Here is a 24,960-nt window from a genome sequence, read left to right as displayed (position 1 = left end):
AATCTGGTAGAACCCTGTATTTCACTTACAACAGCGCCTCACTTCTCCATGCATCCGCTCCCCCTCCGCCCCCCAAACAAAATAAAGCCAAAGTTCCCGGGAGAAATGTCACAGAAACTCTCGAGCCCTGGCTGACAAGGCTGGTCCTGGAGCAGCTCCCCAACTCCCCGCTTCCACGAACTGCCCCACGCTGCACCAACCCAGCACCTGCGGCCCCATCCCAGCCGCCTACTGCGGCTTCCGGGCGGGGCCCGAACGCGGCTCTTCGTTCCGCACCTGCCGCCCCGTGCAGCTGGGAAAGCAGCGGGGCGGAGTTGCCCCCCGGCGCGTGCCGGTGCCCCCACGCCTTCCCGGGTCAGCGCCGGGCCCGGCTGCTGCTGGGGGGCGGTGCCTGCCTTTGCCTGGCCTAGCCCGGGCTCCCCCGTCCGCCGGCGCTGCCAGCCATGGCCGCCTCCAGCGCGCCGCCCCGCGCACGGGCTCTTCTGCAGCAGTGTTTGGCCTCCCGGCGGCAGGTGAAGCCGCCCAAGCCGGGCTCCGGGGCCGAGTGGGTGGAGGTAACGTGCGCAGCGGCCGGGCCATCGCGCCTCTCCTTCCGGGCTGCCGCGGCAGGCACAGCGCTTCTCTCCCGGCTGCGCCCGCTCGGCCCTTCCCCGCTGCTCGCCCCCAGCCCCAGCCCCAGCCCTGCTGCGCGGGGAGCGGTTAGCAGCGCAGCGCGTTCCCGAGGGAAGCCACGCGCCTGCCCTGCCCGCGTCTCCTCCGGTGGGGAGCGGCGCAAGGTAGGGTACCGCTCTGCCTAGGAATGTGCGCCTCACGCTGGACTGAGCATGCTCCGTCCATCTGCTGAAGCCACTGCCCTTCACTCTGCCCTTACACGCCTAGGATGCTGCTGACTGCTTTTGACAGAGGTTAAAAAGTGGCAAAGGAGGCGGGTCGGAGCAGGGGGTGGAAATGTACCGGTCGGGGGGGGTCCAGCAGCTGGAGGCAGCATTAGGAGGGGGGCTTTAGGGAAAATCAGGGATGGGGGGAGGAGGCAGGGTTAAGCCCAGGAGTGAGGCGCGGGCAGGGGGTGACAGAGGGCGAAACCCGGCACAGGCAGGGGCAGAGGGGGTAACAGTTACCCCAGTGGCACTGAGACACCAGTGCTTTGCCAAAAGAGTTAGTTGGGGGGGAGGGGGCCGAGAGGCTTTTTTATTTGAACCAAACGGCTTTTTGGTGTGGTCAGACGAACTGAGCGTGCTCAGTAACATCTGCCGATCCCACTGCCCTTCACAGCCGTAAAAATCTGCTGACTGCTATTTACGGGGGTTAAAAAGTGACAAAGGGGGCGAATGGGAGAAGGGGGGTGCCCAGGGTCAGAGCAGGGGGTGGAAATTGACTGGTCGGGGGCGGTCAAGCAGCTGGAGGCAGGATTAAGAGAGGGGCGAAAGGGCAACATCAGGGCTGGGGGGGGGGAGGAGCAGGAGTTAAGCTGGTGGTGAGGCGGTGACAGAGGGCGAAACCCGGCACAGGCAGGGGCACAGGGCGTAACGGTTACCCCAGTGGGACTGAGACACCAATGCTTTGCCAAAATGGTGGGGGGCAAAGGGGTTTTTTTTTTTTTAATTTCCCCTCTCGCAGACAGCACTTCTCAGCACTGGCTTCCCAGAGCTGGGTTCTTAAAGGCACAGGCATCCCAATGCCTAGTCAGTGCATCTCCTCTTTGTCTGATCTAACCTACCGAGGCTATGTCTACACTACAAATTTCAAAGCGCTGTCATGGGGGCCAGAGCTCCTGGTAATCCACCTCAAGGAGGGGATTAACTCTGAGCACTGGGAGCCGAGCCTGTCCACACTAACCCTTTAAAGCATTCCCTTGTGCTCGGGAAGCAGGGGTGATTTTTCACACCCCTGAGCCAGCAAGTTAGAGCGCTTTAACTTGCCAGTGTAGATAATCCCTAAAACTTAATTCAGTGAAACATTTTACATATATTCCCTCAGAAACAAAGAATCCCTTATCACTGTACCTGAATGCATAAAGTCTCCAAGTTGTTTTATCTGCTGTTGGGATTCCCTGAATTTCTAATTCTAATTTTTTTCTTCTCATTTTTAGAGCAGATGTTTATTTTGTTGGATCATCTGACTTCCACTCCAACTGAATTTCTGGCCTATTGTCAAAACTTTGTTTTGAGTCAATCCACCAGTGGTGTAAATATTGGTGGTCAGACCAATTGTCCGCCTAATCTAATATCACAAAAAGAAAAGGAGTACTTGTGGCACCTTTAGAGACTAACATTTTTTTGAGCATAAGCTTTCGTGAGGTACAGCTCACTTCATTGGATGCATTCGGTGGAAAATACAACAGGCTTTGCTGCAAGGATAGGTTCCTGGGTTAGTGGTTCTGTTGTGTGGTGTGTGGTTGCTGGTGAGTATTTGCTTCAGGTTGGAGGGGTGTCTGTAAGCAAGGACTGGCCTGTCTCCCAAAATCTGTGAGAGTGATGGCTCGTCCTTCAGGATAGGTTGTAGATCCTTGATGATGCGCTGGAGAGGTTTTAGTTGGGGGCTGAAGGTGATGGCTAGTGGTGTTCTGTTATTTTCTTTGTTGGGCCTGTGCTGTAGTAGGTGACTTCCAGTACTCTTCTGGCTCTGTCAATCTGTTTCTTCACTTCAGCAAGTGGGTATTGTAGTTGTAAGAATGCATGATAGAGATCTTGTAGGTGTTTGTCTCTGTCTGAGGGGTTGAAGCAAATGCGGTTATATCGTAGAGCTTGGCTGTAGACAATGGATCGTGTGGTGTGATCTGGATGAAAGCTAGAGGCATGTAGGTAGGAATAGCGGTCAGTAGATTTCCGATATAGGGTGGTGTTTTTTGTGACCATCGCTTATTGGCACCGTAGTGTCCAGGAAGTGGATCTCTTGTGTGGACTGGTCCAGGCTGAGGTTGATGGTGGGATGGAAATTGTTGAAATCATGGTGGAATTCCTCAAGGGCTTCTTTTTCATGGGTCCAGATGATGAAGATGTCATCAATGTAGCGCAAGTAGAGTAGGAGCATTATGGGACAAGAGCTGAGGAAGCGTTGTTCTAAGTCAGCCATAAAAATGTTGGCATACTGTGGGGCCATGCGGGTACCCATCGCAGTGCCGCTGATTTGAAGGTATACATTGTCCCCAAATGTGAAATAGTTATGGGTGAGGACAAAGTCACAAAGTTCAGCCACCAGATTTGCCGTGACATTATCAGGGATACTGTTCCTGACGGCTTGTAGTCCATCTTTGTGTGGAATGATGGTGTAGAGGGCTTCTACATCCATAGTGGCTAATCTAGTATCCTGTCTTGTGACAGTGGCCAATGCCAGGTGCTTCTAAGGGAATGATCAGACCAGGCAATGACTCATTGAACTATCCCATTGTCCACTCCCAGCATCTGGCAGTCAAAGGACAGTTTCGGAACATGCAGAGCATGGGCCTGCATCCCTGATTATTGTGACGAAGTGGGAATGTTTTTCATGTTTCCTCTGAATATTGTAAGGGTGCCTCAGTTTTCCCTTGGGACAATTGATCTTGCTTCAATTGTACCTTTGTTCTTTTCTTTTGGGGTGGAATCTTCTTACTTTGTCAGGGCTGTTATCTGCATCTTCAGCCTTTGGTGTTTGCACTTAACTTTATCGGGACAGGCTGTGGCTGGAGATTGATTCCATTATCCATGCATACCTCATTCACACACCTGAACTAAGTTAATGAGGTTACAGCAGGGTTTTGCTAAATGGAGTAAGCATTTTAAAATGGGGTTTTAGTTACAATATGGAATCTTATTAAAACAAGTGTAATGAACAATTTAGAATGTTGGGAAGCAAACAGGAGTTACAATGTTAGAACAAGCAAGTTTGGTTTGTTCATTTGATACAAAATAAAGTCATATTAATAATAGTAATTAAAGAAAAGAAACAATTTCATGATTCACCTCTACATTGACCTGCAAATGACCCTTCAATCCAGAGGTATTGAATGAGTCACGCTTTATGTAATTGTCTCAAGGCTGTTTCAAAAAAGTTATATAATCTGAACTGGTGGTTTCAGCATACAACCAGAACATACCACACGTTACAATTAACATGAAACTTATCAGAATCAAGAAAATAATAATTGGGTGTAACAATTTTTAAAGTTGAAGACCAAGAGGGGGCCCATCCTTTAAGAATATTATACCAATGGTGTGTTATAATTTGTTCTGCTTGTACAGATACTCTTTATATTTCAGATCCCTGATGTAAAATAGCCAAACTGCGTATCTGAACCTGGGTCCGTGTGATTTCAGTCAGTTGGATAATTTGGTTATTTTTCTTCATTAGTTTGTACAGACTTGTCCAATTGACCCACCAAGAAAAGTTAAAGTTTATAATATTACTGGTATCTAATGTGTAAGTTCTTTTATCCTCATGAGTTGGGAAGTAATAGGCTAAGGTGGGAGTTTTTAACATAGTTATATTACACATACATTGCTCTACTGGTGGTTCTTGCCACAAAAGCTCCTCTAATACAATGGCACTATAGCGAGGTAAAGACTCACCAGCGCAGCGCAGCACCTCCTGCTGGTTGTCTAAGGAATTAGCTCTCCAGTGTACAGAGTGCCTCCTACTGGCCAGTGTCTCACCTGCCGCTGGCACCTGTGTCCCTGCCAGACCCAGGTGCCCTTCACCTTAGAGTGCTGCCCCCGCAGTAACCCTTATTCTGGATTTCCCCTCCCAGGGGAACCCCCAACCCTCTAAACCCACGTTGCCTCAGTGGCTACTGCCAGTCATCATCTAGCCCCCGCTCACTGGGGTAGACTGCAGTGTAATGGCCACTCATCATTGGCAAGGGATTAGGACTTGCTGCCTTTGCCTATCCCTGGGCTGTCTCTCTGCAGCCCCAGTACCTTTTCAATGGCCTTCATCAAGGCCTGTAGCCTGGGGGGTTTAACAGGCTGGAGCTCCCCTTGCCCTTCCCCAGCCTTGCTCGACTTGGGGTACCTTGCTCCCCTTCCCACTCCAGGGCTAGAGTGAGACTTCTCCAGCTTCTGGCCCACAGCCCTCTTATCAGGGCCAGCTGGGCCCTGATTGAGCTGACCACAGCTATGTACCATCCAGAAACATATGTAAGGAAAAAATTATTTTCATGTTTTGTCAGCAGAGGAGTTAAGACTGTCATATCTTTAGCTCGTACCCAGTCCATCTCACTTCTGTTAGCATAATAACTAATGTTGTTCAGAACACCACAAGGATAACAGGTATGGCCCTTCGCAGCTCTCAGGAACTGTTAAAGGTAAGAATTCAATAAGGCCATCTGACATAGCTGATTCCTACTGATAGCAGTCTCACATACCAATGGTGTGAAAAAATGCTGTCTGTAGGAATTAGCTTCATCACATTGCAGTGTCACAGGTAGCACATCCCTATAGTATGCAGCAGCGACAGGTCCAACTTTGCTTAAAAAAAAAAAAAGGTATTTCAAGCAGTCTCGCATGTAAAACCGACCCGATAGCTTTCTTTAACAGTGTAAAAAGCCTACATGCCGTAGATGTGGTATATCTTGCCTTTAGTAAGGCTTTTGATATTGTCTCCCATGACCTTCTCATAAACAAACTATAGAAATGAAACCTAGATGGACATAACGATAAATAAGATGGGCATAATGAGTGGGGCTCTCCAGGGATCAGTTCTGGATATGTTTCTATTCAAATCTTAATGATTGAGATAATGGCATAGAGAGTACACTTATAAAGTTTGTGAAAATTTAAAGTCTAGAAAACATGACCTATGAGGGAAGATTGAAATATAACTGTTTTCAAGCATGTACAAATAAAGTAGCATCTTTTTACAAAAGCTGTTTCTTACAATCCATATGTATTGCTAACTGCTACAGGTAGCACATTTATACATATAGCAATTTCACAAACACTCATAATGCAAGAAACTGCTATCTGTAGGCATTTGCTACATCAGGTAGAAGTTTTATACAATAGCAGTTTCTTACAATCTATGTGTATTGATAAGTGCTACTGGTAACACATTCCTATGCGGAGCAGTATCCTTCATTACACCGGCTCCCCTGGTGCAGTGCCAGGCAGATCAGGGAAATATTGGGCTTGTACTGTTCTCCCTTTCACCCCCAGCATCCCATTGCGAATGTTCTACTCCCTCGGCCGTGGGTGACTCTGGACCTAATTCTCCACTGCTTTGCTGCTGGTCTATCTACTTAAATCTGTGCAATCTGTGTGTAAAATACCATCAGCTGTACACCAGCAGAAGTACCCTAGGGATGAATTAGTTCCACTGTGTGGTATTTATTCTATTCAGAACTGTTGGGTTTTCCCCATTATGAGTGGCTTTTTCAGATATAAAATACAATTTGGGAATGGCAAAAAAAACTGCATCCATGCAGCATTTGGAAATGTATCCTGGGGTAGTCCCTACCAGATAAATGGTTCATTAGTACCTGAATACTCTGTCTCTAGCAGTGGCCATTACCTGGTGCTTAAAAGAAAAGTAACCCTCACAGACATGTACCATACAATCTGAATCTAACAAGCTTCAGAGCGCAACAGGAGATAGCTTATTTTGTTTGTTTTTGTGCTTAGTTTTGATTTTATTCCAGATAAAAGGACAGTGGTTTTAGACTGTATCAGGGTGGATGGTTTTGAGTTACTATATATTCAATAAAAATTTAGCTTTGAAAAACGGTAGCTTCAATAAGAATTTAGCTGCTATAGCAATAAAGAATCTAAAAATAAATATAATACTCTGCCTTTTCAGCTGTGTAATGCTATAGGTTTGAATGAAGGGTCAGGTGTAGCATTGTGAAAGTACTGCAAGACCCTGTGGCGATGTGTTATTGTCAGGGAGCACTTTTGCTAGATTAACTCAGGTGTATAGGTCGCAATCATTTGGTAGCCTCTAAGAAAAGATTGCTGAAACACAAAGTCCAAAAAGGTGTGGCAGAGGCACTTAGACCAAAAAGAGGCAGAAGTGCTCACATGTTTAAAAGACATACAAATTTAAAGACAGAGTTAAAAGTAAATTCATGTTCTACACCTGCCCCTGAATCTATCCACTACCAGTTTTTGTTGCTTTAGAATAATTTTACAACTGTTTTTAAAATGTTTCTCTCCCGTTGCAAAAGAACCACATAAATAATGGAGAAAATAAGGCCCTCATACTGCAATGTGATGTGTGTAGGCTGACCCCTGCACTCATGTAGAGCACCATTGAAATTGTTGGGGCTCTGTGGGTGCAGAAGTCCACCTGCATGAATCATGTTACAGAATCAGCATCTGAATACAAGGAAAACAGCAAAATTGGCTAGGCACAAAGTAAATTAACATAAATATTTTTCTCTTATCATTCCATTATAGTAATCTTAGGGTTTTGTTGTAATAAGAATAGATAAAGTTTCAGAGGGAAATATGATTGTTGACTGGGTCCTTTTACATATTCAGAAAAGAGGGATAAACTACAGTATATTGTGATTTAAACTTTTCCAAGAATGTTATGCTGTTTAAATAAAGCTCTTATTTCACGTTTTAAATTATTTAACCTAAATCTGTGAAAGAGCAACATCCAGTAGAGGAATTGTATTATATAAGCTAGTAGGTCCCTTCCAGCCATAAAGTGTATTGTCAGTGATCACTGCTCTTGTATCTTTCCTATGCATTTCACTGGTATTTCAAGATGAGGCGAAAGCCAGTCACTCCACAGCAAAAAGTATGGAAAGAGCTGAATCCCTCAGCATAACATTTCTTTAGAGGGCAGTAATGAATTTCTGCCTTTGTGTTTTCTTACTATAATGTTACCACTTACATGCTCTCCAACACAAAAATAAAAAAACTAAGACCCAGTAAATCTCCCCTCTGTTTTTTCCACCAAATGCATCCGATGAAGTGAGCTGTAGCTCACGAAAGCTTATGCTCTAATAAATTTGTTAGTCTCTAAGGTGCCACAAGTACTCCTTTTCTTTTTGCAAATACAGACTAACACAGCTACTACTCTGAAACCAGTAAATTATTACTAACTCAAAATTTATGTTCTCAATAGTTTTAAATATTCTGTCATGATATTGGTCTCTGTGTTTAACAATCTGAGTATGTTTTTACAAAACTGTGATGTGATTGAATATTATGTTAATGTCCAGAGGTATAGGATATTATTAAATTAGCCATTACCGTGATTATCACATTTCAAATGAAAATTAATTCATATTTAAACTGAAAGTGACTTATTTGCATGTTTGACAGGAGAAAAGCTTTGATTATTTTTTGTCTTGAAATTAAGTAATCAAATCCATTAGGTATGAATTGTTTCTGCTGCTTATTTTCATTCCAGAGCATCTTTGAATACACAGTATCACCATTCATACCTGTCCATGGCTTATTCTCCATTAAGCCCAGCCTGGTCATGTCCCAGCATATGATGTCCCAATGTCTAGTGAGTGGTTGGCCTCTAGGTCAAACTCACCTTAGTTATGTTTACATTATTTTCTTTGCCATTCTACCATCTGTTTGGCTTCTGCAGTGTGCCTACCATTATAATCTTTTTGATTGTAGTCAGTCCTATGCCCTGATTTCACACTCTACTCTCTAACTTCATTTGTCTTAAAATCATTCCACTTTAGAACTGCTTCTTTCAAAGCACTGTCATCTCTGTTGTGTTCCTAGTCTTCTGATGTCCGTTTTCATTTAATGCAGCTGCTTCCAGACCATGGAGTAGTACTGTTAGTACACCAGTTTGATAAATTTTCACTCTGGTACCAAATATAATGCTTTCATCAGTCCATAAGTTCATTAGTTCCTGTGCAGCACTTGTGAGTATGGCACATCTCTTTTTAATCTCATCCTTCACCGAACCACCAACACTGATCAAGATTCCTAGGTACATATAAGATTCTGTTTGTTCCATGACTCCACTACTGCTGCATTTCAACACTCATTCCCTTGTCCCTTTTCTAAGATGCAACCACTTTGTCATCTTGGCATTTATTGTAAGGCCATTACACCAGTTTTGCAATGTAGCAAAGAGTATCATCGTTAATTCAAATGTGTCTGCCAGTTGTCCTCTGTATAGGTTAAGGAGTTTAGCTAGATTGTCTCATCTCATGTCCTCCAATTCAGGTAATAGTCCTAATGTCCAGTTTAAGAACATGATGACAAGTGACAGTGATTTCATGCCCCTTTGTCTTACACCAAATTTTTACTTAAACCAGTTGCTTAATTTTCCACACTGCAGGAGTCTTCATACATAGCTGTTGTAATTGTAGTGATCTCATCTGGAACTTGATATGATTTTGCTACTTTCCATAATGCTTCCCTCCAAACTGAATCATATGCCTTCATGCACTCAATGAAAATAGCAAACTCTTTAATCCCTTCTCACTTTTTCCCGTCAACTATTGGAGCATGGATATCTGATCAATGCAACATTGGCCTGTTCCTTGCCTACTATTTACCGTTAATCTGTTGAAAATTACTTTCATCATGATTTTTCCCAATACTGACAATAAGCTTGCACCTCTATAATTATTTGGATTGGTAGGATCTCCTCTCTTTAAGATTGTTACTATTACCTTTAGCTAGTCATCTGATACCTCCTGTTGCTCCCATAACTAGTAATGTTTTTTTCCTAATGTTGCGATGGCACTTGTCCTGCCAACTTTTACCAACTCGGATGTTATATTGTCTATTCCTATTTTTAACTGTTTCACTGTTCTTTCTATATCTTCTTCTGATGGTAATTCAGTGCTGATATCCGTTCTGCCTTACCAGCTGCCTTGTTCATCTAGCACATTTAGAATGCTTGCAGCTGAATGATCTGCAGTGCTTCGCACTTTATCAAAATGCTCCTTCCGTACTTGCGGCATGACTTGAGTATTTGTTGTCAGTCCACCAGTAGCTTATTTTACTGCTTGCATGTTGAGCTGATGTTTCCATGCAACTTACCCTTTTTGTCTATAGTTTTCATATCTTGTTTTCTTGATGCCTCCTTGAGTTATTGAGCCTCTTCTTTCCAAAATTATTTCTTGTCCAGTCTTCGTGATTTCTTCACCCCTTTGCATAAAGCTTTTACCTCTGCTTTTCCAGTAGTCTCGGCTTGGTTACACTTTTCCTGTAATTTTCTTGTTTCATTGCTTGCTTGTTTGTTTGCTTACGCTTTCCAGCAGTCCTTCTGCTGTGTTTTGTATTGCTTTCTTGTATATTTCACATCTGGTCTGCAGTGACATTTCTTCATCATTACAAATTAACATTCTGAAACATCCTCAAAGCATCACCTTGTATGCTTCCCTCAGAGAGCTACCCTTTAATCTGTCAAGATCATATTTGGCTCCAGTTGCACCCATCTTTTTCTTGAACTTTAACTTCATCTTAACTTGTGTCATTAGTAACTCATGATCACTGCTACACTCAGCACTTCTCTAGAATCTAACCTCCAACAATGATTGACTATGCCTTTTACTGATGATAATGTGATCAATCTGGTTTTTGATTTGACCATCTGGTGAGTTCCATGTAATCTCATGCATGTCTTTGTGAGGAAGCCAAGTACAACCAATAATTAGATTGTGCATTTCATAGCAAGTTCTTAATCTTTCCCCATTATCATTTCCTGTCTTCATGCCATGTGGCCCAGCACCGTTCATTTGCTTACCCTGTCTGCTACCAGCTTTTGCATTCAAATCTTCCATTATCAAAGGAATCTCATCTACACTGCTGTCTAGCTGCTGATAAAAACACATCCTCCTCTTCCTCGTTTGCTGTTTCTGTTGGTGCATAACAGCAGATCACAATAATGCATAGTTTATTGTAGGCAGTAGTAAATCTTATTATGACAATCCGCCCAGACATTAGTTTCCAGCTGTTGAAGTAACTATTCTTTTGTTCACTGCTGTAGCAACACCATCTCTATGATTAATTTGCCCACTTGAGTGTCCAGAATAAAGGAAAGTGTAGTTTCCAACTGTCAACTTTCCTGTTCCCAGCCAATGTATCTCCCATATGGCAGCAAGGGAAGCTTGTAACTTCCTTAACTCCTCCATTATGAGCTCAGTCTGGTCTGGAGTCAATAGAGTTCTAATGTTCTGGCTCACAATATGTGTAATATATTTAGCTGTTATCCAAAATCCATGACCCACTTCCATTTGTTAGGTCTGGGTTGAAATCTGTTTAGTTTGGTTTTCTGTTCTGTTTCTATAACAAGTGAGTTTCAGATATAATGGCTTCTTAGGCCAGTCCACCGTATCAAGTTCATAGGAATGTCTTATCATAGCCTTCTAGGAACAGATATCAGTAGTTCCACCCTAATTTACTTGCATTGCAAGGCGAACGATCTTGGACTGCTCAGTTTAGAAATCAGGGGTTTCCCGTCTCCTAGACAGACTTGCTTGAAGAGACTTTGAAATTAAATGAGTTTTCCATCACCCAGATACTCTTGTGTCACGGCATCTTATTCCGTAACCCCTTCTGGGTTTCCCCCATTCACCATGCAGTGGACTTGTTTCTGTGCGATTGGATCCCAGTATGAGGAAGAATTCTATATCTGCTTTTAATTGTAGCCTGTGTATTAATATATTGTAAATTGCAATTAAATTTGGGTTAATGTACAGATAATGGATTGTCTTAATTATATTAGTAAGTACCATGCAGATATATAAACATATACACAATACTTTTCTTTTTGTGTGTGTGTGTGTGTGTGTGTGTGTGTAATCTTTCGTAGATCCAAAGAGGACTGGTTATCTACATATGCTTCTTCAAAGGAGCCAGTGAGGAACTAATTCCAAAAATGGGTATGTTTTACTATTGGTTTTCTTACAATAAGGAATAAGCAAAAAACAATGGGCTTGTTTATCCAGCAGCTAAATGCATGAAGAAGCTACAGAATCAGGCCCAGATTGAGATCTGACTGAAATTATTCTGAGCTGGTAATTTTATTCTGAATTCTACCTTGTATCTCCCCAGTCATAAGTCTCCATTGCTGTCTTCCTTTCTAGTCTCCATTGCTGTCCTCCTTTCAGTGACTGTTTTGGCAGTAGCTCTGTATAGAAGGCCATCAAGCTTGATGACATCAAGCTCCCTGCCTGTGAACTGAGTTTTTCTTCCTCAGTCCATTTGACAGGTATCTGTATCTCATCTTGTGTCCATGCACTAGTGGTGGACCCTGTTGGAAGAATGGGTATATTCAATGTAAACTGATTTTATTCTGGTTAATAACTGTAATGGGGTTCTCTCACTATGAGGGTGCCTTCTGGTTGCTCAGGGGATTAGCTTTGTTCAGATCTGACACCCTCTTCATCATTTTCTCTCACCACGGTCCCTTTTGTTCTCTGGGACTCATTGTGTTCCCTCTTTGTGACTTGTCCCTCTGCCCTGGTCATTTATATGTGTTTCTCCTCCAGGGTGTATCAAAGTCTATCAGGATTGACTGTCAGGATAATTCAGGATTATCCTCTAATTCAGACTGTCCTCTAATTCAGGACTATGCCAGTGGCAGGTAGGGGAACCAGGACCCACCCACTACTGTGTTCCAGTACAAAGACCTTCTGATCAGTAACCACAGTCTGCTTATTGCCAGACCCCATTACTATTTCCTATGCTCCTTCCTATATTCTCTTCTAGCTCTGGCCCCACGAGCTTACTAGCGGAGCACCCTCTTCTCCCTGTGGCTATTTCACGTCTTTCAGATTCTTGCCAGAGTGCCTAAGGGTATGTCTACAGTACGAAATTATTTCAAAATTATTCTGTTCAAATTTTCGGAAGCAATTTTATACATTCGGTCTTCTGTGTCCCCATTAAAGCATGTGCATTCAGCGGAGTGCGTCCACAGTTCCGAGGCTAGCATCGAATGTCAGAGCAGTGCACTGTGGGTAGCTATCCCACAGTTCCCACAGTCCCCTCTGCCCACTGGAATTCTGGGTTAAGCTCCCAGTGCATGATGGGGCAAAAACATTCTCGCGGGTGTTTCTGGGTGTGTCGTCAGTCGCTCCTCCCTTCGTGAAAGCTATGATAGACAATCATTTCGGGCCTTTTTGACGTGCAGACGCCATACTGCTTTCAGCAGATGGTGCACCGCTACTCTCCTGCTACTATGAATCCACTACGCATTTCTTCTTGTCTTCCTATGTAATCTCTAGTATCTACTCTTTCTCTTCCTCATCAAACACTTCTGCTGCCAACTCTGCTTGGCCATCGTGAACTGAGCAGCACAGCTTCCACCGCCAATTCTGCTCTCCCGCTCTTGCCACGCTACTGAGCTTCTCCATGTTGTCTGTCCTGGGCTCCTGCCTCTGTGAAAGCTACAGAAAGACAACCATTTCCTGCCTTTTTGCGCCTATTGTGAACCGAACAGCACCTCTTCTGCTGCCACTCTCCTCTCCTACGTTTCGCGCCCTTTTCCCAGGATTACCCGTGCAGGTGCCATAGCCATGGAGCCTGCTCAGATCTCCACTGCAGTTTTGACCATTGTAAATACCTCGTGAATTATCCAGCAGTATGTGCAGTACCTGCAAAACCGGGTGAGGAAGCAACGACAGTGCAATTACTATACTGATGAGGAAATGGACACAGACGTTCCTAGAAGCACGGCATGTGGCAATTGGGAGATCATAGTGGCATTGGGCCAGGTTCATGCTGTGGAACGCTGATTTTTGGCCTGGGAAACCAGCACAGACTGGTGGAACTGCATAGTGTTGCAGCTATGGGATGATTCCCAGTGGCTGTGAAACTTTCGTACGCGTAGGGCCACTTTCATGGAACTTTGACTTGCTGTCCCCGCCCTGAAGCGCAAAGACACCAAAATGAGAGCAGCCCTCACAGTTGAGAAGCAAGTGGCCATAGCCCTGTGGAAGCCTGCAATGCCCGACAGCTACCGGTGAGTCAGGAATCAGTTTGGAGTGGGGAAATCTACTGTGGGGGCTGCTGTGCTGCAAGTAGCCAACGCAATCATTGACCATCTGCTATCAAGGGTAGTGACTTTGGGAAATGTGCAGACCATTGTAGATGGCTTTAATGCACTGGGGTCCCCTAACTGCGGCGGGGCAATAGACGGAACGCTTATCCGTATCTTGGCCCTGGAACACCGGGGCGGCCAGTACATAAACCGCCAGGGGTATGTTTCCATGGGGCTGCAAGCACTGGTGGATCACAAGGGACATTTCACCGACATCAACGTGGGATGGCCAGGAAAGGTGCATGATGCTCGCATCTTCAGGAAGTCTGGTCTGTTTGAACAGCTGCAGGAAGGGACTTACTTCCCAGACCAGAAAATTACTGTTGGGGATGTTGAAATGCCTATAGTTGTCCTTGGGGACCCAGCCTACCCCTTAATGCCATGGTTCATGAAGCCGTACACAGGCACCCTGGACAGTAGTAAGGAGCAGTTCAAGTATAGGCTGAGCAAGTGCAGAATGGTGGTAGAATGTGCTTTTGGACGTTTGAAAGCGCACTGGCACAGTTTACTGAATCGGTTAGATCTCAGCACAACCAATATTCCAATTGTAATTGCTGCTTGGTGTGTGCTCCACAATATCTTTGAGAGTAAGGGGGAGACATCTATGGTGGTATGGGAGGTTGAGACAACTCACCTGGTGGCCAGTTTCGCAGAGCCAAACAGGGCGATTAGAAGAGTACAGCAGGGCGTGCTGCACATCAGAGAAATTTTGAAAGCCAGTTTCATGACTGGCCAGGGTATGGTGGGATAGTTGTTGTTTCTCTTAAAGTTACCTGCCCCCTATGTATATGAAAGGAAATAAAGTCACAATTGTTTAAAAACCATTCTTTATTATTTGTTGCACAAAACATTGAGAGAAATCAGAAGCTGGACGGGGGAGGGTGGGTATTGGATTAGGAGGGTGGAGGAGGAGGGAAGGAGAAGTCCAGAAACCAAATCAAAATTTCAGATATGCCAGCTTTCTGCTGCTTGTGCAATCCTCTGGGGTTGACTGTGTGGGTCCTCGTAGCATCCCCCCAGCCCCCGGTGTTCTTGGGCGTCTGGGTGAGGAAGCTATGGAACTTGGGGAGGAGGGAGGGCAGTTATACAGGGGCTGCAGCAGGTCTTGCTACCTTTCCTTCATTAGATCCACCATACAGCAGAGCATGTCAGTTTGCTCCCCCATGAGCTTGACCATAGCATCCTGTCTGCTCTCATTGCGCACATCCCTCCTCTCTTCGTATTCATGTAACGCTTTTATGCGACTCCGCAATTATTTGCCTCCACACATTCAGCTGGGCCCTCTCAGTGCGGGAGGACTGCATGAGCTCGGTGAACATGTCGTCGCGAGTTCGTTTTTTCCACCTTCTAATCTGAACCAGCCTCTGGGACAGAGTAGATAGGGGCCATGTTGAAACATTTGCACCTGCTGCGGGAGGAGAAAAAGGGAGGGTAGTATTTTAAAAGATGCATTTTAGAGAACAAAGGGGACACTGTTTCTCAGTGAAACAGGCAATTCATAGCACACAGCACATGTTCTTTCTGTACAAGGTCGCATTTTGCCTCTTATACTGAAGTGCCTGCCACTTTGGGGTGCGTAAGCCATCACATGCGGCCGGGCAACAGAACTCAGCTTGCAGGCAGCCGTGATAAGCCCTAGGGGCACACAGGGTTCTGCTTCTTCCGCATTCATTTTAATGCTTTCAAACGGCTAGGACCCCTTTCCCATAGCAAGGAATGCCTGGTGGGTTTGCCATATAAAAGGAGGACCTGCAGGCTCTCTGGGATGATCACTTCACACAATACCCTCCCCTGCCGAACGCGTAGCTCCGATGAGGCTCTGAGCAGGGATGAGCCCTTTAAACTAAATGCGAACAGCCCAGCGCAGCTGGGTTCCCCCCACCCCCCACCGCATGGCTCTGATCAAGCTCTCAATCACCAGAAGTGCCTTCTCCAGGGTCATGATCCGGGAGCCTGCCTTGGGAATAGGGGGAGGCTATTGGCGCCAGTGTTCAGAATAGTTCCTGGCTAAGGGGGAAAATGGATTCCACACATGCCGCCTGTGCACTGTCTTCCTCCTCCTCCTCTTTGTCCTCGAAAAAGTCATCCTCCTTGCTCCGTGCTACTCCCCCCTTGCAGGTGTCCACGGACAGTGGTGGGGTAGTGGTGGCGTCACCCCCCATAATTGCATGCAGCTCACGGTAGAAGCGGCATGTATGAGGTTGTGACCCAGAGCGCCCGTTCGCCTTCCTGGCCATTTGGTATGCTTGCCTGAGCTCTTTGATTTTTGTATGGCACTGCTCTGTGTCCCTGGAGCAGCCTCTTTCCGTCATGGCCCTGGAGACTTTAGCATATATATTTGCGTTTCTTTTTTTGGAACGTAGTTCTGCCATAACAGATTCTTCTCCCCAACATGCGATGAGATCCAGTACCTCCCGTTTGGACCATGCTCATCTGCGAATCTGGGACTGCGTGGTCTCTTGTGATGGTGGACTCTGCATGGTCACCTGTGATGGTGAACTGTGCTGATGGTCATCTGTGCTGATGGTGACCAAACAGGAAATTCAAAAGTTCCCAGGGCTTTTACTGCCTACTTGGGTAGTGCATTGGAGTTGAGGGTTGTCCAGAGTGGTCACAAGGGAGCATTCTGGGATAGCTCCCAGAGGCCAATAACGTCGAATTGCGTCCACAGTACCTGTAACCCGGAACTGCGATCTTGATTTTAGCGCTACTCCACTTGCTGAGGTGAAGTACAGAAATCGGATTCAAGAGCCCTTTAAATCGAAAAAAATGGTTTGGTCGTGTGGACGGAATCAGTTTTATTTCAAAGTAACTCAGCTAATTCCGAAATAACCACGTACTGTAGACCAGGCCTAAGCACAGCTCCCTCCTCCCAGGTAGTGACTGCAGACTACTTCCCCTGCAGCCTCCTTTTATTCTCAGCCTGCTGGTTTTGTATGAGCCCAGCATACACTTGTTCACCTGAGCTTCATCTTTTAAGGGCTTGGCTATCTACCCTAATTCTTCCCCAGGGGGAGCCTGTTAGTTTAATTAACCCTTTCCCTGCTACCGTAACCTTTTCAGGTGAGGTGTGGAATGAATACTCCAGCACAATAACATGCTAGCAAATCTAATACATTATGATCATATGGTTCCTTGTGTGACATATTACTTATATGGATATTCAGGGAATGACTTGGATCCAAGATGGAGTTGAACATCTAGGGAAAATAACCTTTCAAATGACACATGGCATGACCTTTAGTTCCTAATAAATTAGGAGTATTTTAATACCGACCTGACTATATATTCGGGATATTGAAAATAATGATGTACCGTGAGCCAGCAGAAGGAGTTGGGTAAAATTAATTCCTTCCCTTTTCTTATCAGAAATATTAGATATATAGTTGGACATTAAAATTCAGGCATAGTCCTCAAGACAAAAAATATAGCAGTGTCTGCAGCTCCTTGCTTCTTGACAGCATAAGTTTTAATATTTGCCTTAGGATAGAGATGCTAGGAATAATGTCAGTTGGTAATGGTGTTTTTTCTCTGTCACGATCCTATACATCCTTTATTTTCTGTTTCATTTCTTCACTTTCCCTGTTTTTAGAAGTAGGGATGGATTATCAATGCATTACAATTATCTCTTTGCTTAGGAGCATTTTTTGCACAACGGTGATATACTAGCAGTTTGACAAGACTGTGTGATCACAGAATATTTCAAGCTATTTGCTAATACTAGCAGAAAGACCCCACTGTGCAAAAGCACAGATGCAGAATTGCTGAAGAGGAATTCTGTGGAATTATCTCTCTTAGGTCCTGGGCATGAAGTTTCTGTGATCCTAAACTAAGTTTAAATCTTTGTTTCAGAGTAGCAGCCGTGTTAGTCTGTATTCTCAAAAAGAAAAGGAGTACTTGTGGCACCTTAGAGACTAACAAATTTATTAGAGCATAAGCTTTCGTGAGCTACAGCTCACTTCATCGGATGCATTTGGTGGAAAAAACAGAGTAGAGATTTATATACACACACACAGAGAACATGAAACAATGGGTTTATCATACACACTGTAAGGAGAGTGATCACTTAAGATAAGCCATCACCAACAGCAGGGGGGGGAAGGAGGAAAACCTTTCATGGTGACAAGCAGGTAGGCTAATACCAGCAGTTAACAAGAATATCAGAGGAACAGTGGGGGGTGGGGTGGGAGGGAGAAATACCATGGGGAAATAGTTTTACTTTGTGTAATGACTCATCCATTCCCAGTCTCTATTCAAGCCTAAGTTAATTGTATCCAGTTTGCAAATTAATTCCAATTCAGCAGTCTCTCGTTGGAGTCTGTTTTTGAAGCTTTTTTGTTGAAGTATAGCCACTCTTAGGTCTGTGATCGAGTGACCAGAGAGATTGAAGTGTTCTCCAACTGGTTTTTGAATGTTATAATTCTTGACGTCTGATTTGTGTCCATTCATTCTTTTACGTAGAGACTGTCCAGTTTGGCCAATGTACATGGCAGAGGGGCATTGCTGGCACATGATGGCATATATCACATTGGTAGATGCGCAGGTGAAGGAGCCTCTGATAGTGTGGCTGATGTGATTAGGCCCTATGATGGTATCCCCTGAATAGATATGTGGACAGAGTTGGCAACGGGCTTTGTTGCAAGGATAGGTTCCTGGGTTAGTGGTTCTGTTGTGTGGTGTGTGGTTGCTGGTGAGTATTTGCTTCAGATTGGGGGGCTGTCTGTAAGCAAGGACTGGTCTGTCTCCCAAGATCTGAGAGAGCGATGGCTCGTCCTTCAGGATAGGTTGTAGATCCTTGATGATGCGTTGGAGGGGTTTTAGTTGGGGGCTGAAGGTGATGGCTAGTGGCGTTCTGTTGTTTTCTTTGTTGGGCCTGTCCTGTAGTAGGTGACTTCTGGGTACTCTTCTGGCTCTGTCAATCTGTTTCTTCACTTCAGCAGGTGGGTACTGTAGTTGTAGGAATGCATGATAGAGATCTTGTAGGTGTTTGTCTCTGTCTGAGGGGTTGGAGCAAATGCGGTTATATCGTAGCGCTTGGCTGTAGACAATGGATCGAGTGGTATGATCTGGATGAAAGCTAGAGGCATGTAGGTAGGAATAGCGGTCAGTAGGTTTCCGATATAGGGTGGTGTTTATGTGACCATCGCTTATTAGCACCGTAGTGTCCAGGAAGTGGATCTCTTGTGTGGACTGGTCCAGGCTGAGGTTGATGGTGGGATGGAAATTGTTGAAATCATGGTGGAATTCCTCAAGAGCTTCTTTTCCATGGGTCCAGATGATGAAGATGTCATCAATGTAGCGCAAGTAGAGTAGGGGCATTAGGGAACGAGAGCTGAGGAAGCGTTGTTCTAAGTCAGCCATAAAAATGTTGGCATACTGTGGGGCCATGCGGGTACCCATCGCAGTGCCACTGATTTGAAGGTATACATTGTCACCAAATGTGAAATAGTTATGGGTCAGGACAAAGTCACAAAGTTCTGCCACCAGGTTAGCCGTGACAGTATCGGGGATACTGTTCCTGACGGCTTGTAGTCCATCTTTGTGTGGAATGTTGGTGTAGAGGGCTTCTACATCCATAGTGGCTAGGATGGTGTTTTTAGGAAGATCACCAATGGACTGTAGTTTCCTCAGGAAATCGGTGGTGTCTCGAAGATAGCTGGGAGTGCTGGTAACGAAGGGCCTGAGGAGGGAGTCTACATAGCCAGACAATCCTGCTGTCAGGGTGCCAATGCCTGAGATGATGGGGCGTCCAGGATTTCCAGGTTTATGGATCTTGGGTAGCAGATAGAATACCCCAGGTCCTGGCTCCAGGGGTGTGTCTGTGCGGATTTGTTCTTGTGCTTTTTCAGGGAGTTTCTTGAGCAAATGCTGTAGTTTCTTTTGGTAACTCTCAGTGGGATCAGAGGGTAATGGCTTGTAGAAAGTGGTGTTGGAGAGCTGCCTAGTAGCCTCTTGTTCATACTCTGACCTATTCATGATGACGACAGCACCTCCTTTGTCAGCCTTTTTGATTATGATGTCAGAGTTGTTTCTGAGGCTGTGGATGGCACTGTGTTCTGCATGGCCGAGGTTATGGGGTAAGCGATGCTGCTTTTCCACAATTTCAGCTCGTGCACGTCGGCGGAAGCAGTCTATGTAGAAATCCAGGCTGCTGTTTCGACCTTCAGGAGGAGTCCACCTAGAATCCTTCTTTTTGTAGTGTTGGCAGGAAGAGGGAGACAGACCAGTCCTTGCTTACAGACAGCCCCCCAATCTGAAGCAAATACTCACCAGCAACCACACACCACACAACAGAACCACTAACCCAGGAACCTATCCTTGCAACAAAGCCCGTTGCCAACTCTGTCCACATATCTATTCAGGGGATACCATCATAGGGCCTAATCACATCAGCCACACTATCAGAGGCTCCTTCACCTGCGCATCTACCAATGTGATATATGCCATCATGTGCCAGCAATGCCCCTCTGCCATGTACATTGGCCAAACTGGACAGTCTCTACGTAAAAGAATGAATGGACACAAATCAGACGTCAAGAATTATAACATTCAAAAACCAGTTGGAGAACACTTCAATCTCTCTGGTCACTCGATCACAGACCTAAGAGTGGCTATACTTCAACAAAAAAGCTTCAAAAACAGACTCCAACGAGAGACTGCTGAATTGGAATTAATTTGCAAACTGGATACAATTAACTTAGGCTTGAATAGAGACTGGGAATGGATGAGTCATTACACAAAGTAAAACTATTTCCCCATGGTATTTCTCCCTCCCACCCCACCCCCCACTGTTCCTCTGATATTCTTGTTAACTGCTGGTATTAGCCTACCTGCTTGTCACCATGAAAGGTTTTCCTCCTTCCCCCCCCCGCTGTTGGTGATGGCTTATCTTAAGTGATCACTCTCCTTACAGTGTGTATGATAAACCCATTGTTTCATGTTCTCTGTGTGTGTGTATATAAATCTCTACTCTGTTTTTTCCACCAAATGCATCCGATGAAGTGAGCTGTAGCTCACGAAAGCTTATGCTCTAATAAATTTGTTAGTCTCTAAGGTGCCACAAGTACTCCTTTTCTTTTTAAATCTTTGTGTGTGTTAAAACAATATAACACAAAAGAAATGTTGTGCTTGTGAAAATTCCATGGGGCTATCACTGGAGAACAAAATACTTTTTTATAGCAAAACTGATACATCCAGGGCAGCAGCAGCAGTACAAGTTTCCCCATACTGCCCACTAACATAATCTGACAGTGATTTAAGGAATGGCTCATTCTTTGTGAGCCATTCAGTCCTTGTCCTTACTGGCACGCCAATGACCCTACAGGTTATTTCTAGGGCCCTATCAAATTCACAATCCATTTTGGTCAGTTTCACGATTTTAAAAATCGTAGATTTCATTATTTCAACTATTTAAATCTGAAATTTCACGCTATTGTAATTGTAGGGGTCCTGGCCCAAAAAGGAGTTGTGGGGGGTCACAAGGTTATTGTAGTGGTGGTTGCTGTACTACTACCCTTACTTCTGCACTGCTGCTCGCAGCAGTGCTGCCTTCAGAGCTGGGCAGCTGGAGAGCAGTGGCTGCTGGTCAGGAGCCCAGCTCTGAAGGCAGAGCCACCGCCAGCAGCAGAGCAGAAGGATGGCATGGTATGGTATTGCCACCCTTACTTTGCGCTGCTATGTGAAGAGCTGGGCCTTCAGTTAGCAAGCCACTGCTCTCTGGCCGCCCAGCTCTGAAGGCAGCACAGAAGTAAGGGTGATAATACTGCAACCATCCCACCCCCAAAATAACTTTGCAACTCCCCTGCAATTCCCTTTTGGGTCAGGACCCCAATTGGAGAAACCCTGGTCTTCCCCATGTAGGCACAGTGTCTATTTTATTAATTTTTTCTGGTAGTACATTTTCCTTATGTGAATTTTAAAGTTATTTAAAAGACTAACTGGTTTCTGGATCATAATCCCACCTGTACCTCATTAAAACATCAGCCCTCAGAGAAATTTACATGGGTTTGGAGAAGGATGATGTGGGTTTCCCATCCCTGTATCCCATGTGTGGGGCGGGGGAGAGCAGGGAGAAAAGAAATGAGGGGATGATCTGTTCTATAATAAGCATACTATGGAAAAAGGGGTATAAGATAAATGGAATTCTGATTGCCTGTTTGTATATATTATGGGTCAAGGATGAAATCTACTTTTGGCCTCTCCAGTCTCTTTGTCTCTTTGTGGGCACCTGTTTCAAGGGACAGACCTACAACTACGCTTCTCTCAGAATGGTTTCATAGTAGCAGCCGTGTTAGTCTGTATTCGCAAAAAGAAAAGGAGTACTTGTAGCACCTTAGAGACTAACAAATTTATTAGAGCATAAGCTTTCGTGAGCTACAGCTCACTTCATCGGATGCATCTCTCAGAATGGAGTCCCACATTCACCTCACTTCAAATGGGACTGACTATTCTACACTAACCCCTGTTTATGAGCCATATTACCTCAGCAGGCCCAAGAGGGTTTGGCTCAGACTGTTGACTTCTCTCTGGAAGTTTGTGACTATTGTGAAATTACACTGACTCAGGACACCTACTTCAAAACAATTATTATTTATTGGTCCATGGTATATACCAGAGAGAAAAGGATTAAAAATAACAAAAGCCTACACACGTATTCTCTTACCTGTACTTAGCCTTTCTTTGTCATTTTAAGTAGGCCCCACTTAACCCAGGCAACCCCAACACTGGGGCTTGGTGAGACACGCTTCTGCGTCTCTGACAGGCTGATTCTTGAATCAGTGTCCCTTAGGCTGTCTTTTATCCATTTCTAAGTTCCTTTGTTCAAGAGTTCCTGCCTGAGGATCTTGTGAGATTTCCATCAGGGCTCCTGAACCTGGTTAAACTGGTTTATGCACTTCTTCACAGGGGCGGGGGTCAGAGGTGGTCTCCCCATAGTAGATTCAGTGTATTGGCCATTTGAGCACCAGGCAAAGCCATGTTCCTGGAGTCCTGGGGAAAGCTGGAGCTGGAATTAACTGTCAGGGTTCCACAGAGTTAGCCACAGCACAATAATCATCAAGTTCACAGATGTATTAATAAATCAAGTTAATACAGATATCTCCCATGTTCTTCACAATATACAAAATCTTTCTTCAGTATGGAAAGTACTAATCTGTGGTTAATATTAACTGTATGGAGATATAATATTTGCCTGGTATGCATTATTGATTGATCAGCTTTTTTTCACCTTAGAATATAAATTTCTCTTCACAGCTCTGCTATGTAATTTGATTATTAAAGTTCAAATATAGACATTGTAATGAGCCATTTTAAAATGTTTTATTTGAATACGTTCTCTTAGCCATCCTGACTGAAGTATTTGTTCATATATTGTTTTCACAGTTATAGTCTGCTTAAGGTTAATTTTAGACACACATTACATTTTTTTGATATGTATTTTATTTGATTTTTTTTTTGTTTTGCAGTTAACACACTGTTGAATGTTAAATTAAGTGAAACTGAAAGTGGAAAGTATGTTTCTCTTCTGGATTTACCAGGCAACTTATTAATAATACCCCAAGCTACGCTGGGTGGTAGACTGAAGGGAAGAAATATGCAGTATCATTCCAACATTGAAAAAGAAAAAGGGATGGAGCTTTATTCCCATTTTGTAACATTATGTGAAAAAGAACTGGCTGCTAATACGAAATGTGCTGAAGCAGGTGTTGTTGTTAAGTATGGCACATATGGAAACAGACAGGTGTTAAAACTGGATACAAATGGACCTTTCACTCATATGATTGAATTTTGAAAGATAAAGTTTATGTATAGTATTATCCAACAACTGTAGAATTTCTCATTTATAAGTGATAATGTGCTTACATTGATTGGAAGGTGAAGAAACAGCAATGTTATTTCAGTAAATTTACACAAGTGTTGTCCAGCCCATGAAATACATTGATTATTAAAAATGAGACTGACATTCTCATGTGTCTTACCCATCTGTGTATCTGAAATATTCTGTTAATAATGATTACTTAAGATTCATTGTAGTGAAAATGTGTAAAGCAGAAGTTCTTTTTAAATATATTTAAGATGAGAATAATGCATATTTTTGTTGCTTTAAAAAAACATGAAGAAAGGTTTAAGTTCATTAGGAAGTAGATTAAAAAAATTTTGGAAAGGGGGAGTCTATACAGAAGGGATCCATTCCCTGGGGTTTAATTCTCCATTCCTCTATTGATGTAGGCAAGTCACTTAGCCTTTCTGTTCCTCAGTTCCCCATCTGTAAAATAGTAATAATAGTACTTCCCTACCTCACAGAGGTGTTGTCTGAATAAGTATATTAAAGATTTTGATGCATTCAGACACTACAATAATGGGGACCTGTCATAAATAAAAAGGGAAGGGTAACCACCTTTCTGTATACAGTGCTATAAAATCCCTCCTGGCCAGAGACAAAGTCCTTTTACTTGTAAAGGGTTAAGAAGCTCAGGTAACCTGGCTGGCACCTGACCCAAAATGACCAATGAGGGGATAAGATGCTTTCAAATCTGGAAGGGGGGGAAAGGCTTTTGTTGGTCTGTGTGATACCTTTGCTGGGAACAGATCAAGGATGCAAGCTCTCCCACTTTTGTAAAGTTAGTAAGTAATCTAGCTAGAAAATGCATTAGGTTTTCTTTGTTTTGGCTTGTAAATTCGTTGTGCTGGAGGGAATGTGTATTCCTGTTGTTGTCTTTTTGTAACTTAAGGTTTTGCCTAGAGGGATTCTCTATGTTTTAAATCTGACTGCCTGTAAGATTATCTTCCATTCTGATCTTATGGAGTTGTTCTCTTATCCTTTTTTTGTTCTTTTAATAAAGTTCTGTTTTTTTAAGAATCTGATGGGGCTTTTAAGGTTCCTAAGAAACCCAAGCTCGTCTGTGCTCAACTTGTTTATTCTCAAGCCTCCCCAGGAAAGGGGGTGTAAGGGCTTGGGGGGATATTTTTGGGAAATAGGAACTCCAACTGGTCCTTTCCCTGATTGTTTGTTAA

At 44.1% G+C, this 24,960-nt stretch overlaps 1 protein-coding gene across 3 annotated transcripts; it reads left to right on the top strand.

Annotated features, from left to right (window-relative positions):
• Positions 1 to 305: 305 nt before the first annotated feature.
• DTD2 (D-aminoacyl-tRNA deacylase 2) lies at positions 306 to 23,980 on the top strand. Of its 3 annotated transcripts, XM_043517005.1 has the most exons (4): positions 306 to 554; positions 7,663 to 7,716; positions 11,719 to 11,788; positions 23,412 to 23,980. In XM_043517005.1, exons 1-4 carry the CDS (start codon positions 444 to 446, stop codon positions 23,735 to 23,737), a joined length of 561 nt encoding a protein of 186 aa, XP_043372940.1. In that variant the 5' UTR covers positions 306 to 443; the 3' UTR covers positions 23,738 to 23,980. The 3 variants fall into 3 exon arrangements, with proteins under 3 accessions (XP_043372940.1, XP_043372941.1, XP_038260864.1); XM_043517006.1 differs by lacking the exon at positions 7,663 to 7,716 and having other exon boundaries at positions 306 to 512; XM_038404936.2 differs by lacking the exon at positions 7,663 to 7,716.
• Positions 23,981 to 24,960: the final 980 nt, after the last annotated feature.

The sequence above is a fragment of the Dermochelys coriacea genome, chromosome 6 (assembly GCF_009764565.3).
Source record: "Dermochelys coriacea isolate rDerCor1 chromosome 6, rDerCor1.pri.v4, whole genome shotgun sequence".
In the NCBI taxonomy this organism is placed as follows: domain Eukaryota; kingdom Metazoa; phylum Chordata; order Testudines; family Dermochelyidae; genus Dermochelys; species Dermochelys coriacea.
This window is presented reverse-complemented; position numbering and strand designations above follow the sequence as displayed.